At 64.4% G+C, this 14,454-nt stretch overlaps 2 protein-coding genes across 6 annotated transcripts; one reads left to right on the forward strand and one right to left on the reverse strand.

Moving 5' to 3' along the window:
- Positions 1–5,637: 5,637 nt before the first annotated feature.
- On the reverse strand, positions 5,638–7,198 carry PROCR (protein C receptor). Of its 2 annotated transcripts, XM_040566507.1 has the most exons (5): positions 7,064–7,198; positions 6,719–6,955; positions 6,283–6,549; positions 6,018–6,165; positions 5,638–5,985 (listed from the first exon to the last, which is right to left on the reverse strand). In XM_040566507.1, exons 1-4 carry the CDS (start codon positions 7,122–7,124, stop codon positions 6,053–6,055), a joined length of 678 nt encoding a protein of 225 aa, XP_040422441.1. In that variant the 5' UTR covers positions 7,125–7,198; the 3' UTR covers positions 5,638–5,985; positions 6,018–6,052. The 2 variants fall into 2 exon arrangements, with proteins under 2 accessions (XP_040422441.1, XP_040422440.1); XM_040566506.1 differs by having other exon boundaries at positions 5,638–6,165.
- Positions 7,199–7,350: 152 nt separating this feature from the next.
- Positions 7,351–13,910, forward strand: PFKL (phosphofructokinase, liver type). 4 transcript variants are annotated; one of them, XM_040566500.1, is made up of 22 exons: positions 7,353–7,579; positions 8,731–8,804; positions 8,905–8,982; positions 9,103–9,292; positions 9,392–9,557; positions 9,658–9,702; positions 9,788–9,896; positions 10,026–10,121; positions 10,202–10,294; positions 10,663–10,788; positions 10,944–11,008; positions 11,110–11,173; positions 11,285–11,431; positions 11,523–11,593; positions 11,681–11,768; positions 11,946–12,098; positions 12,184–12,348; positions 12,501–12,562; positions 12,652–12,763; positions 12,842–12,941; positions 13,035–13,140; positions 13,238–13,910. In XM_040566500.1, the coding sequence occupies exons 1-22, from the start codon at positions 7,402–7,404 to the stop codon at positions 13,383–13,385; spliced, it is 2,436 nt and encodes an 811-aa protein (XP_040422434.1). In that variant the 5' UTR covers positions 7,353–7,401; the 3' UTR covers positions 13,386–13,910. The 4 variants fall into 4 exon arrangements, with proteins under 4 accessions (XP_040422433.1, XP_040422434.1, XP_040422436.1 ...); XM_040566502.1 differs by lacking the exon at positions 7,353–7,579 and adding an exon at positions 7,808–7,948; XM_040566499.1 differs by having other exon boundaries at positions 7,351–7,579; positions 12,652–12,941.
- The last annotated feature ends 544 nt before the right edge of the window (positions 13,911–14,454 follow it).

The raw sequence follows: 14,454 nt of genomic DNA on the forward strand, positions 1-14,454 counted from the left end.
TGGTGAAGCAGCTTCACCCTCAAGTCCCTGCTCCTTTAAGCATCCCTGTCAGAAACGCTCATCTCTGCGTGTTATTTGTAAGTAAGTTTGGGAGTGGTAGCGAAGAAAGTTCCCAGAGGTGCCTGCGTCAGTCAGCCTCGTGCTGCTGCGCCGTGACAGGGATGTAGGAGCGAGATGAGTCAGCTGCTGTAGGATGGTGCTCTGCTCCTTTATCCCGTGCTCCACGGGGCTGTACAGCGGGGTCCCTCCAGCTGCTTGCTCGATGCCGCATCCCCTGAGCTGGGAAACGGATGGGATCTGCCTTTTCCACGTGGAAATGCTTGCCAGGGAAAAGCAGCGGGAGACGCAAGGTTGCTTTTTGGGTTTTCCTTTTGTTTTCAAGTCGGAGTAGCACAGATCTGAGCTTGGGGAGGAGGAGAGCTGTGGCCCAGCCATTGTGCGCCGCAGTGGTCCAGCTGCGTCCCACCCAGCCCTTGAAGTCCAGCAGCAGCAGGAGCTGACGCAGCGGAAGCAGCAGCACCGGGAAGGTTTCCTGTTGGATCCTTTGTGCGTTTGCTTTGGCAGAGCAAACCTGGGGCTTCGGGAACAGCCAGGAGAGGGGCGAGGTGAACACAGGTTGCCGGACCCTCGGTCTCAGTGCTCATCTTCCTCGAAATCCTCACTCAAGCCTAAGGCGTTCATCCTGGCTGAGGCTGCTAGAAGAGCATCAGCCCCTTTGGCCAGGTGTTTCCAGGTCTCTGTAGGCAGCTCTGTGCCCCGCTTCCCCACTCTGATTATGTTTTGAAACCTCTGATTGCACAGGAACGCACCTGATGGCCCTGCGCATGGGGCTGCTTCGTGCTGTCAGCCCTGCGAGGGTCCGTTTGCTGACTGCTCCATGGCCTTTTTCTTTCTACCCTACCAACATGCCCCACGCCGCCAGCACAGCAATAAAACCAAAAACCTTACAGCAAGGTCTCAGCTTCTGCACAAGATTTTGGCTGCGACGTGACCCTTCCTACCCCTGCCCCCAGCAGCAGACTTATTCTGAGCACAAGTACTTGTGCTTGCCGCTGCTTTTCCTTTCCAAGCTAATTCTTTTCCTTCCTGTAGGGTTTTATTTTTTTCCCTTTCCATTGTGGATCTGTGCTGCCCTGAGAGGCCCACGCTGTGCTGAACAGCAACAGGAGCTGCCAAGCCACAATTTTACCAGGGTGAGAGCGAGACACAAGGCGGCAGAGACCGGCTCCATTGTTGTCGTGGTGCAGGTAATTCACTGAGATGTGAAAGAGAAAAAGCCCAAAGCCCTGCCAGGCAGCCCTGCTTCCTTCCAGCCTCCTTGCCCTGCTGCGTGGTGTGCGTGCACAGCTGGGGCTCGCTGCCACCCCTGCCTTCAGGCTGGGCACCCAGGGCTTCCACGCTCCCCTCCCGCGCAGCAGCGCGCGTTGGTGCTTGCTGCATCTCGTACGGATGCTCCGCTTGTTGCACTTCGATCCACTCGCTTCAGGAGAGCTGAGGGCACCTTCTGCGATGGTGGGAGGTGCGTTCCCAGGTGGTGGGGCTGGTGGGATGCGGGTCGGTGGCCGTGACGTCCTGTGTCCTCTGCTTCAGTAAAGCTCTGCCAGCGCGGGTGAGTCCTGGTGCATGGGGACTCCGCTATCTCGCAGGGCCTGAAGCCGCGCACAAGCCAAGGATTGTTGACCCTTCAGACACGGGCACGTTGTTCTACTCCTTCAGCAAGATGCTTGACCTCGAAATGTGTTTCTAGAAATTCTCACCCCTTTGAGAAGGGCTTGTTAAATAAGCAAATGGTTACTGCCTGGCTAAGACGGGATCCTGCTCTACAAAGTGATCGCTTCTGGTCATCTCCTGAAGATGTTTCTTCCACTGTCAGCACGTTGTTGCCCTCCTTTGGCTGGATCCCTGCTGCCTCTGGATGGGGTGAGGACCCCCCAGCCGTGTCAGACCCGGCTTTCCCGGCCATCACCTGGGAGGGGATGCTCCAGCAGAGGCCAGGAGCAGGTAACTGCGGCTCTTCTCGCCAAGCAAGCGAACACGTGCCTCTGGCTTGCTGTTTTCCATGAGATAAATGGGCAAAGGGTCCCTTTGGTTCTTTGTAGGACAAATATCCCTCACAGAGCACTTGCACAGGGAGGGAGAGGAGGCTTCCCGGTAACTGTTTGCTCCATGACGTCTAAGCCTCATCAGGGTCTGTCCCTCCACGCTCTGGGCTTGCTGCCTGCAAAGCCACGTCGCCTGTCCCAGAGCAGATGTTGCGGTTTTAAGGCCACACGCAGGAGCAGCAGCGTTGGGTCCAAAGGGTCCCAAAGAGCCGTCTGGCCCGAGGGGGTTGTTCCCCATGCCCTCAGCCCCACGGAGCTGCTGCTCTCCTATTTCTCATCCCAACGAGTCAAACTGCTTGCCTGGAGCATTTCCTCCTCCCCAAGTCCGGGCAGGGGCTGAAAGTGTTCCCAAACAGCAGTTTCTCCTCCATGGAAACTTCTGGAAGCGCGGTGTAGGCTGGCTTGTTTTTTCCTAAGAGCTTGTTATTTTAAAGCACTTATCTGTACCTAAACTCGTCTATATCTGAGAGACAGGCAGCAGAGATAGGAGGGGAGTGACCGCTGCCAGGAGAGAATTGCTGTCCTGAAGGCGCAGGCTTGCAGCGGTCCCCGCGTGCAACTGTTCAAACAAGGCTGGAGACCTCAGGAAGGTGAAGTGACAGTTCCTCGCCAGCATCTCTTACACCATTTTAGGTGGTTTTTAGGTGATCAGCCGTCAGGCTGAGCTGCTCACTGCAGTCAGGCAGGGACTGGCTTGCTCAAACCGGAGCTTTCCCTGGCATGGGGACAGCAGCAGGGATGTCAGCGCTGCTGGTGCTGCTCCTGCCCCAAAAACCTCCGCTTGCCCGCCTGCCACATCACCGCCCGGTGTTGACTGTGGCCAGGGTCCAGCTTTCCCCTCCTGTTTCCGCAGGCCGGGTCAGGCACGCTGACCTGGGAGGCGAGAGGAAGGGGAAGAGGGCAGTGGTGGGTCCTGGGCACCCCTGTGCCCTGCGGGGGGACGTGTCAGCTCTGCCCCTTCTGCCACTGAAGTTTTCCATGGCTGCTGCCCGCTCTCCCTTGGGAGCAGGAGGCACCGCTGGGCAGTGGCAGTGCGGTGGAAGAGGGCCGGGGTGGTTCCCAGTGTCCCAAATGAGGCAAAAATAACGTTACAAAAAAAATAAAAAAAAAACACCAAACCACCCTCTCCCTAGGGGCACTGGCTAATAGCAAACGCGCTCGCCCTGGTGCAAGAGCAGGGTTAACAGGGATGTCTGGAAACTGGAAACTCCGCGCACGAAACCGGCCGGGGTTGTCGCAGCGTGACCTCTGAGGACAGCTCAGAGGATGGAGCCTGTTGAGGCCGGAGCGGCGCTGATGACACCAGCGCAGGCACTGCGTGCGTAGGGTGTGTTTATGAGGCTAAGCCCTTCTTCCTGCCCTGGTGACGAGCAGAAAGTGCTGCAGCTTCAGCTGGGGCGAGGGGGACCTAAATCTGGGGATGGGGGAGAGAGGGACACAGGGGGAACGGGAGTGGTGGTGTGGTGTCACCTGCCCTGAAGGCAGCCGCGCAGCATCTCCACCGGCGTGGCGAGCGCTGGTCCCCTTTGTTCTGCCAGGCAGCCCCGTCCCAGGGCTGGGGACGGGCAGGATGCGGCCACCAGCTGGGGCACGGGGCTGATGCCTCTTGGCTGGGGGCTCGCCGGGGACACTGACCCCACAGCAGGGCTGGTGTCCAAAATGCTCAGCCTTTGGGGTGGAACCGCATCCCCCTGCTAGCCCCTGGGTGGAGGGGAGATGTGTGCCCGTGGGGTAAGCGTGGAGGCGAAGGGGAAACCCGCGCCTACCCCGCGGGCATCGCCTTATTCCCTGCAACACCATGCGGAGCTCGAGGCTGGGCGCCTTATCTCAACCCGTACCCCGAGCAGCGATAGCAGCCTGAGTGATGGAAACCATGAGGCACACGGAAGGAGAAACCTCGTGGGGAGGGGGGAGGCTGGCCATGTTTGCCTTTAGTATTTGCTTTCAGGGAGATGCTGCATAGGGGGCTGGGGAAAGCCTCCAGAGGGCTGCGGGGAGAATAAAACAAGGAGCAAACCACACTCGCCCCTCGGATGTACGCGGCTAAGCGCTGGCACCCATCCCGGGGGGGGAGCACGGCCAGATTTTAGAAAGGACGGGCCCTGGATGCAGCTACCAGCTCCCAGAGCGATGGTAAATATTTAAGCGGTGTCTGGGAGCTGGCTGCGGCCAGCCCTTCCCCGCGTGTGACCCAGCATGCCACACGTCCCCGGCGTGCTGGTGCAGGGGCAAGCAGCAGTGACCCCATGATGAGGCAGTTTGGGGGTGGAAAGAGGAATTTTGGGGCTGGGAGGGGCGCGGATGCTGCTGCGATAACCTTTCCCTCCGCTCTGTGTCACGCGTTGGGTGCGGGTGCTGGTCACTGCCGGGGAGGTGGCTCTGGGACGGAGGGGTGGTGGCTTTGGGTGCCCGGGGACGGCCAGGAGCCCTCCTGGGGACACGGCAGGGTGGCAGCAGCAGCAGCCACGGCTCGCTTTCTCTGTGCTGGCAGCGTAGCTGCTTTCTGGAGCGCCCGGCCGTGCCCAGAGCGCAGGGGGCCAGCAGATGAGAAAAGTCTTCCCCAGAGCTGCTTCAAGTGGAGGCTGTCCCAAAGCTGACGCGTTTCAGAAGCAAAACAAGCCCTGTCCTTCCACCCCCAGCCCCAGATCCAGGCCCTTCCCGGGTGCCCCCTGGCCAAGGACCTGGCAGGAGCCGCGCGATCCCTTGGGAGAAACGTGCAGCTCGAGGCACCGCGGTGCCCAACCCGCTGTGCCCGCGGTGTGGATACGGCGATGCCCTGTGTGCCAAAGCGCAGCCCGCAGGGATATGGACACGGCCATCGCGCCCTGCTGGAGGCTGTTCTCCTCCAAGTGCTGACGCTCGCCTGCTGTGGTGTCAGCGCTTTGGATGCTCAGGCCTCTTGTGCTCTGGCTGAGGAGCCCCCCAAAGGGTGGGGAGCAGCGGGGCGGCCGAGCACGCCGCTCGGGGTGGACGGCGGCCAGGGCCACCTGGCAGCTCCAGCGGATCAGATGAGGTTTTTGGAGACCTCCTTCTTCAGCTCTCGCTGTGGACACCACCGTGTCATCTCCCCATCCTGTTCCCGTTTCTTTTTCCATCTCCCCCTTCCCCTGCCCGACCCCTTGCTCCCACGAGGAGTTTTGGGTTTGCAGCTGTGCTTTCACGCAAGGACGTGCTTCACTGGCAATCCTTCTTTTCTTTATCCCTCCCAAAGCCCCTTTTCTCCCTGCTCCCCATTTCTTCCCTCGACCACTGGGCAGCCAGCGTCTGTAGGTGACAGCGGTGAACGCTTCAGTCTGCCCAGGAAATCTGCCCGCTCGCCTCCAGTCCCCCTTGGCGTGCCAGAGGGAGATAAGGGAAAGAAAAACAAATTGAGCCGGCTGGCCCCGGGGAAAAATCCCTGCTGCAGTGAAAACAAAGCGGCGTGGGGGGGGCACGACGAGTTCAGGTGGCGCGAGCCCCGCAAGCCTCCCCCGAGGCCGAACGAACTCGGGACGCGCCGTCCAGCCCCAAAGCAAGGCAAGGCAGCACGAGGCGGTGGGCAGGAGGGGTTTTATTGCACCAAAACCGAAGCAGGGCTGTCGTGCGTGGAGGTGGATGGCCACCGGTGGGTCCTCGCCCAGGTGTGCCACCTTTCCTCCCCCGTCCCCCCCCCCACCGGAATGGGGACGAGTGATGGTTTGAGTGCCAGCCTTTTAACGCTTTCTTGGCTTTCTTCTCTGATTTTTCACCACTCCCCTTCCCCGTTTTTTCCATCCCGGCCAAGCGTGGTGTTGCATTAAGCCTCGGCACACAGCATGGGGACTGTCCCCGAGGCAGGGAAGGGACATCCCAGCCGGGGGACCCACCAGCGAGGGGCTTGCAGCGCGCAGGATCTGTCCCCTGCCTCTGTGGGGTGACGCTGGGTCAGTCCCCTGCCTCCGTGGGGTGACGTGGGACGGCCGTGGCCTCTGCTAGCAGCTGCCACCCGTGCACAAGAAGATGCCTCCGGCCATGCCCACCACCGCCAAGACCCCCAGGGTCAGACCCAGCACCAGCGGGGCGCGCGACCGGCTGCTCTGCTTTCCTGCAAGAGGTGAGAGGAGGTGACAACGACAGGCCACCCCGACCCCCTGCTCTCAAGGGACAAGCACTGGGAGCAGGGGGACAATCCCCGGCCACCCCCGTCATCCTCGGCACGGACCTGTCTCGGTGCTCTGAGCCCGCAGGATGTCCACGCAGGTGGTGTTGAGGAAATGCTGCAGGTCCCGGGTGGTCTCCGGGTACTTCATCAGCTCCCGCTGGGCGAAGGAGGCCACCGCGTCCCTGCCGGGCCAGCGGCGCTCCCAGGTAGCAGTGGGGACGTGGAAGGTGAGGAAGGCTGTCCCGTTGAGGGAGACCTCGTAGAAGCTGCGGGCTGTGCCGTTGGGGAAGAGGTAGCAGCCCAGGCGGCAGCACAGGCTCTGCGTGTCTGCGGGAGGCAGGGGGGCCGTGAGGATGGGAAGGGAGGCCATGAGGACGGGCAGGGGATCATAACCACCCTCGCCGCCCCCAGCACCGAGCTGCCCTCATGCACCAAGTTTGCACAGCCCTGTTTGCGGTCCCCCAGCACCCCCTCGCCCCGCCGCCGTGCCGCTCACAGTTGATGGGCCTCTCCTTGCTGAAGACCCGCACCAGCTCGCCGAAGTAGGTCAGGTAGTTGCCCACTGCGTCCCGCCGCCGCTCCCAGGCAGCCGGGGGCTCCAGCGGCAGCACCTGGGTGACGTTGTGGCCCTCCAGGAGGTGGCTGAGCCGCCCGCCCAGCGTGGCGTTGCCCCAGAAGACGGAGCTGCCCTTGGACACCCGCGTCCGCTGCAGCATGGTGAAGGCGAGCGGGGCTGCCAGGAGACGTCGGTGTCACCGCGGCCAGCGGTGGCTGGGTGACGCCAAGCCCAACGCTCGCCCGCCAGCCCAGTGGTGGCCCGCGTGGCCCCGTGCGGCCTTACCCGCGCCCTGCGACCCGCAGCCCAGGGCCCCGCAGAGCAGCAGCAGCAGCAGCCGCAGCATGGTGGGACTGGACGGGACGGGATGTGCGGGGACGGCGGCGGCGGGGGAATTTAGCGGGGCCGGGGAGGTGTGGCTGGAGGAGGAGGACGATGGTGGGAGTCTGGCCAAGGCGCTCCCATTTCCTTAGCCCGGGACAGCCGCACCCCTTCCCTGCCGGGCGCAACGGGGGGCTCGGGGGGGGGGTCGGGGGGTTTGGCGGGACTGGGAGGGACTGGGGGGAACGGGGCTGGTGGCAGTGGTGCTTCTTGTAACAGCTGCAGAGTGGCCCGGTACGGGCATGGGAACCGCACGGCAGGCCGGTGCTGGCACGGTACAGCTCGGTACGGCTCGGTACAGCACGGTGCGGCTCGGCACGGCTCGGTACGGCACGGCTCAGTACGGCTCGGCACGGCTCGGTACGGCTCGGCACGGCTCAGCATGGCTCGGTACGACATGGTACGGCTCGGTACGGCTCGGCACGGCTCAGTACGGCTCGGCACGGCTCGGCACAGCTCGGTACGACGCGGTACGGCTCGGTACGGCTCAACCCGGCTCGGCCCGGCCCGTCGGGCCCCCGATGGCCTTGACCCGGCTCGGCTCAGCCCGGCCCGGTTCGGCTCGGCTCGGCTCGGCACGGCGCCAGGAGGGGGGCGTGGTCACCGGGGGGGGGGGGGCGTGGCCACTCGTGGGCGCGTCCCGATCGTGGGCGGGGCCACGCGTGGGCGGGGCGGCGGCGGCGCCGGTGCCGGGGAGCGCAGCGATGGCGGCGGCGGAGCTGGAGCGGCTGCGGATGGCGGGGGCCGGCATGGCCATCGCCGTGCTCACCAGCGGCGGCGACGCGCAAGGTGGGGCCCGTGGGGGGCCGGGGGGGCCGCTGCCGAGTCCCCCGTGGGCCGCGGGGATGCGGCGGGTCCAGAGTCCTCGGTGCCGCGGGGGCCTCTGGGACGCGCCACGGGGACACGGGACACGGGGACACGGGACAAGGGGACATGGGATATGGGGACATGGGACAAGGGAAATGGGGACTTGGGATATGGGGACATGGGACATGGGGACACAAGATATGGGGACATGGGACATGGGGGGACACGAGATATGGGGACATGGGACATGGGGGACACAGGATATGGGGACGTGGGACACGGGATATGGGGATTTGGGACATTGGGGACACGGGATATGGGGACATGGGACACGGGGACACAAGATATGGGGACATGGGACATGGGGTACAAGGGATATAAGGACACGGGACATGGGGGACACGAGATAGGGGGACAATGGAACACAGGGGACAAGGGATATGGGGACATGGGACATTGGGGACATGGGATATGGGGACATGGAACACGGGAGACAAGGCATATGTGGACATGGGACATGGGACACATAGGATACGGGACATGTGGGACACATGGGTTACGGGACATGGGGGACATGGGATATGGGGACATGAGGGACATGGGACACATGGGGACAGCCATGCCCCAGCAGGATGGAACTGTCGGGGATCCCTTCCTGGCTGGAGGAGGGCCCCTTGTGGAGCCCCCCCGCCATGCGTCACTGGTGGGGGTCCCCCTTGTGGAGCCCCCCCCGTGCCGCTCGCCGTCACGTCTCCGCTCGGCAGGCATGAACGCCGCCGTCCGCGCCGTCACCCGCATGGGCATCTACGTGGGAGCCAAGGTCTTCCTCATCTATGAGGTTCGCCCACCCCCTGCTCCCCCAAAAGCCGCTTGGCCCCGTTTTCATTCATTTACCTGTTTGTTCTGCGCTCGGGGACCTCACCTCCGCGTCCCCGCAGGGCTACGAGGGGCTGGTGGAGGGAGGCGACAACATCAAGCAAGCCACCTGGCTCAGCGTCTCCAACATCATCCAGCTGGTAAGCCTCGCCCGGCGCCCCTAAGCCTAACCCTAACCCGCGAGAGGAGCCGGGGGCCGTCACCCCGCCCCGCTGTCCCCCCTCCCGTGTCCCTTGTCCCCCCTTCCCCATCCCCGGCAGGGCGGCACGGTCATCGGCAGCGCCCGCTGCAAGGCCTTCACCACCCGGGAGGGCCGCCTGCGGGCCGCCCGCAACCTGGTGGAGCACGGCATCACCAACCTGTGCGTCATCGGCGGCGACGGCAGCCTGACGGGCGCCGACATCTTCCGCGCCGAGTGGGGCGGGCTGCTGGACGAGCTGCTGCGGGACGGTGCGTGGCGCCGGGGGGTGAGGGGGGGGGTCCCGCGGGGACGGGAGGTCGGAAGGGCTGCGGAGCTCAAAGCCTGGCGCTGTGGGAATCGGGGAGCAGGGCAGATCAGCGAGGAGGTGGCGAAGGCGAACGGGCGGCTGAACATCGTGGGGCTGGTGGGCTCCATCGACAACGACTTCTGCGGCACCGACATGACCATCGGCACCGACTCGGCGCTGCACCGCATCATGGAGGTGATCGACGCCATCACCACCACGGCGCAGAGGTGAGCGGGACGGGCTGCCCCTCGTCCCCGGCTGCCGGCACCCGTGGGCGCACGCCCAGCCTCCCTCCTCCTCCTCTTCCTCCCTTCGCTCTCCTTGCAGCCACCAGCGGACGTTCGTGCTGGAGGTGATGGGCCGGCACTGCGGGTGAGGACCACCGCGGGGGGCAGCTCCGCCACTGCTGCGTTTTGGGACCCTGGGGACATGCGGGTGCCAACGCTGCTCCCTGCAGGTACCTGGCGCTGGTGTCCGGGCTGGCCTCGGGGGCCGACTGGCTCTTCATCCCCGAATCCCCTCCGGAGGACGGCTGGGAGGACATGATGTGCGAGAGGCTCGGGGAGGTGAGAGGGGACCCGTCCCCTGTGACCCCCACTGGGGACCACGGGAAGGGTGCTCGGGGCAGGGACGGACCCAGATAACGCTAATTTTGCCGACGTGTGTTTTCCTTCCCCCTCCCCACGCCATGCCAGACGCGCAGCCGAGGGTCGCGGCTCAACATCATCATCATCGCGGAGGGCGCCATCGACCGCAACGGCAAGCCCATCTCCTCCAACTACGTGAAGGACGTAAGGCCCCGCTCCACCAGCACCCGCTCCGCCAGCTGTGGCCGGATCCTGCGCGGCCTGACAGCCTCTCTGCTCCGCAGCTGGTGGTGCAACGCCTGGGCTTTGACACGCGGGTCACCGTCCTAGGCCATGTGCAGCGCGGCGGGACGCCCTCGGCCTTCGACCGTGTGCTGGTGGGTCTTGGGCAGGGGGGCTGCCGTGGGAGGGGGTCAGGAGCTCAGAAAAGGGCTGGGAGCACGGTAGAAGGGGGACCTGGGGGAACCCTGCCTGATGATAAGGATGTGCCAACTTGGATCAAGCTGACACAGTCCCCCCAGGCGCAGCCGGGCAGAGCGATCGCCCCATTTCCCTTAATTTGCTGCGAAATCACCGCTTTTAAATAATTCAGTGGCTTTCCGGCCGTAAATCGGAAACAATCAAGCAAGCCCCGCCGCTTGATTTCCAAGCACACGCACCCATAGCGAGGTGCAGGCATCGGCGAGGGTGGCCCCGGAGTGACGCCCTGATGGGTGTCCCCCCCCTGCCCCAAAACCCTTTTCAGAGCAGCAAGATGGGGATGGAGGCGGTGATGGCGCTGCTGGAGGCCACCCCGGACACCCCCGCCTGCGTGGTGAGCCTGTCGGGGAACCAGTCAGTGCGGCTGCCCCTGATGGAGTGCGTCCAGGTGGTGAGTACACGGTGGCACCGGGGGTCCCCGGGGGCGTGGAGCCGGTGGCGGCACCGGTTTTGCCTCCCAGCCCTGGAAGTTTGGGGTGGGCGTTGGGGTTGTCCTGCTCCCATCATCCCAGGCATGGGCGTCACGGCGCTCATCTCTCCCCCAAGACGAAGGACGTGCAGAAGGCCATGGATGAGAAGAGGTTTGAGGAGGCGATTCAGCTCCGCGGGAGGTGAGGAGCGGGGTGGTGGCCACCGCAGGGGACTGGGAGGTGTCCCCAGAGGGTCCCGCTGGGATGTGGGTTCTCCACTCGAGCCATCATTGTCCTCGCAGGAGCTTTGAAAACAACTGGAACATCTACAAGATGTTGGCACACCAGAAGCCAGCGCAGGAGAAGGTAAGGGAGAGTGGCGGGACGTCCCCTCCATCGTCACCTCCGGTTTCGAGGGGGACAGGCACGTGCGGTGGCCAAGCCGCCGTCCCCATTGTGCCACCGCCGTCCCCACAGAGCCCCTTCAGCTTGGCCATCCTGAACGTGGGTGCCCCCGCCGCCGGCATGAACGCGGCCGTCCGGTCGGCTGTGCGCATCAGCATCTGCCAGGGCCACACCGTCTACGCGGTGAATGACGGCTTCGAGGGCTTGGCCAAGGGACAGGTCAGCGCGCTGGCTCCGAACACCCCAAAGGGCTTGTGAGAGGGGTGGCCGGGCTGTCCCCAGCCCCAAAAACGGGCGCTGCTTCTTGCAGATCCGCGAGGTGGGCTGGCACGACGTGGCGGGCTGGCTGGGACGCGGCGGGTCCATGCTGGGCACCAAGCGGTAAGTGGTCTGCGCTGGGGGACACTGGTGTCACCCGGCCTCTCGAGGACCTCGTGGTCCTCACCCCGCCGTCCTTCCCCTCTGCAGCACTCTGCCCAAGACCTGCATGGAAAAGATCGTGGAGAACGTGCGGAAATTCAACATCCAGGCTCTGCTGGTCATCGGGGGGTTCGAGGTGCGACGAAAGGCTTTTCCACGGGCTGGGGAGGGCAGGGCTTTGAAAGCGCCCCGCGGTGTCACCGGAGGGAGGTGGCATCTCCCGTGCCTCTGCGTGGGGACACGGAGGAGGGACGGGACCGGCCCCGGGCAACGGGGCGGTTTGGGACCCTGCTGATGGCCGTACCCGTGGCAGGCGTACGAGGGGGTGCTGCAGCTGGTGGAAGCCCGCGGGCAGTACGAGGAGCTGTGCATCATCATGTGTGTCATCCCCGCCACCATCAGCAACAACGTGCCCGGCACCGACTTCAGCCTGGGCTCGGACACGGCCGTCAACGCAGCCATGGAGGTGAGGGGCAGCGGCGAGGGGTCCCCCGCTTGTCCCCAGCGGGCTTTGCCCGTGTGACCCCGTCCCCGATTTTGTCCTGGCGCAGAGCTGTGACCGCATCAAGCAGTCGGCGTCGGGCACCAAGCGCCGCGTCTTCATCGTGGAGACCATGGGAGGCTACTGCGGGTACCTGTCCACCGTCACCGGCATCGCGGTGGGCGCCGACGCCGCCTACGTGTATGAAGACCCCTTCACCATCCACGACCTGAAGGTGAGCAGCCCCCGGGCTCCTGATGGCATCGTTGGGGTGAAAAAAAGGAAGGAAAACGAGGACGGGGCGGGCTCCGGAGGAGGTCTGGTGGGATCAAGGGGACGTGGGGTGGACGCAGGAGGCCCGGGACGTGCCGGTGGTTTGTCTCGCAGGCCAACGTGGAGCACTTGACTGACAAAATGAAGACAGACATCCAGAGAGGGCTGGTGCTGCGGTAGGTCGGGGGGCCCCCGGGGCACAGGGACACCTTGGGGACGCCAAGTGAAGGAGCGGCCCCCCCACCCCTTCCCTCTGCTCCCCCAGCAACGAGAAGTGTCACGAGCACTACACCACCGAGTTCCTCTACAACCTCTACTCCTCTGAGGGCAAAGGGATCTTCGACTGCAGGATCAACGTCCTGGGTCACCTCCAGCAGGTACTACGGGGACAGGAGGGCCACCAGCACTGTGCCACGTGCCACAGGGGCTTGACATCAGTGTTTCTTTGCACCCAGGGCGGGGCCCCAACCCCCTTTGACCGCAACTACGGGACCAAGCTGGGGGTGAAGGCTGTGCTGTGGATGTCGGAGAAGCTGCAGGAGGTCTACCGCAAGGGTGAGCCAAGGGTCGGGGGGACACCGGTGGCACTGGGCGGGTCGGCCGCTGTCCCCACTGCGAGGTGACCACGGCCGGCCGTGTCCCCCCCAGGGCGTGTGTTTGCCAACTCAGCCGACTCCGCCTGCGTGATCGGACTGAGGAAGAAGGTGGTGGCCTTCAGCCCTGTGACGGAGCTCAAGAAAGTCACGGATTTTGAGTAAGTCCCCGTCCCCTGTCCGTGGGGACCTTCCCGATGCTGGTGGTGAGGGCCACCATCCCCGGGGGCCACTGGAGAGCCGTGTCCCCCCTTGTAGGCACCGGCTGCCCCAGGAGCAGTGGTGGCTGAACCTGCGGCTGATGCTGAAGATGCTGGCCAACTACCAGATCAGCCTGACCGAGTACATCTCGGGGAAGATGGAGCACGTCACCCGGCGCACGCTCAGCATCGAGAAGGGCTTCTAGGGGCTGTCCCCGAGCGCATCCTCCCCAAACCCTGCCTGAAATCACTGGTCCAAGGGCAGGGCCCTGCGCAGACGGGGGCAAGGAGGCTTCCTTGAGCCCAGCCGCGCAGCCCAGCCCCGTAATCATCCTCTTCTAGTTTATTCCTGTTATTTAATGATGGGGTTATCCTGATTCCTTCTTTCGTGGCTTGACCGCCCCAACCAAGTGCTGCTTTTAGCTGAGCGCGCTCGGCGCAGGAGGGGAGCAGAGGAGCAGGTGCCGCTGTGCCGGAGCGGGCAGGGGACGGCCCTGGGGGCTTCCTCTGCCCGGTGAAGCCCTCGGCTCCATTCCCCCAAGTCGTTTCGGCACAGAGGTCCCGGCAAGCCCCTGTCCCCAGCCACCTTGCATGACGCTTGGCTGTGACCACCACCACCGCGTGGCCCTGGGGCCGTTGCCTGTCATCTCACCGCCGCTCCGTGACCCCGCCGCGTCTCGTGCCATCGCAGCGTCGCTCGCGTCTTAGAGATAAAACCCGCTGGAGCCAAAGCTGCGTCGCCGGTGTGGTCACTGGGCGCCACGTCCCCGCGGGGAGGACCGGGGCCAATCGTCCCCGTGGGGTGGGCATCGGGATGGGGAGACAGTCCCACGCTGAGGCTGGTTCCTGGGGAGCGGGCGTGAGAAAGCTGAGCTGCAGACGACGTGCCAGAGCCGGATTAACGCCGGGACGGGAGGTTTCCCTGGTGTGTGCATCCCAAGCAGGGGTCCTGGGAGAGCAGGACCCTGGGCGGCCTCTCCCATGCGCGGGTCCCTCCAGCGGGTGCAAAGTCAACATCCCTCTGCAGGGCGACCTCGCAACCCTGGAGGAAAATCGCTTCTCCCTTGGTTTGGTTCCCACCTTCAAGGGAAGTTCAAAGCTGACTTCTCGGGGCGACACGCGTGGCTTTCACGCAGTTTCTCAGGGTGGCTGCCAAGCGCCACGGCCCCAGCTCGCAGCACTGGGGCTCGGCTGATGCCAGACATCAAATTTCCCAGGACTTGTCCGTCCTGGGGCCAGGCCGATGGGACATCACCAGCACGGGGACGTGTCACG

Source organism: Cygnus olor, chromosome 9 (genome assembly GCF_009769625.2).
Source record: "Cygnus olor isolate bCygOlo1 chromosome 9, bCygOlo1.pri.v2, whole genome shotgun sequence".
Classification (NCBI taxonomy): domain Eukaryota; kingdom Metazoa; phylum Chordata; class Aves; order Anseriformes; family Anatidae; genus Cygnus; species Cygnus olor.

Excerpts from the sequence above, each read along its gene's own strand:
- PROCR (XM_040566507.1), bottom strand. The coding sequence starts at position 7,124 with ATGCTGCGGCTGCTGCTGCTGCTGCTCTGCGGGGCCCTGGGCTGCGGG. Across the intron at positions 6,550-6,718 it reads CAAGGAGAGGCCCATCAACT|ACACGCAGAGCCTGTGCTGC; the intron begins GTGAGCGGCACG and ends TGCCTCCCGCAG. Across the intron at positions 6,166-6,282 it reads GGCTCAGAGCACCGAGACAG|GAAAGCAGAGCAGCCGGTCG; the intron begins GTCCGTGCCGAG and ends CACCTCTTGCAG.
- PFKL (XM_040566499.1), top strand. The coding sequence starts at position 7,402 with ATGGGAACCGCACGGCAGGCCGGTGCTGGCACGGTACAGCTCGGTACG. Across the intron at positions 8,805-8,904 it reads AGGTCTTCCTCATCTATGAG|GGCTACGAGGGGCTGGTGGA; the intron begins GTTCGCCCACCC and ends GCGTCCCCGCAG. Across the intron at positions 11,009-11,109 it reads GCGATTCAGCTCCGCGGGAG|GAGCTTTGAAAACAACTGGA; the intron begins GTGAGGAGCGGG and ends TTGTCCTCGCAG.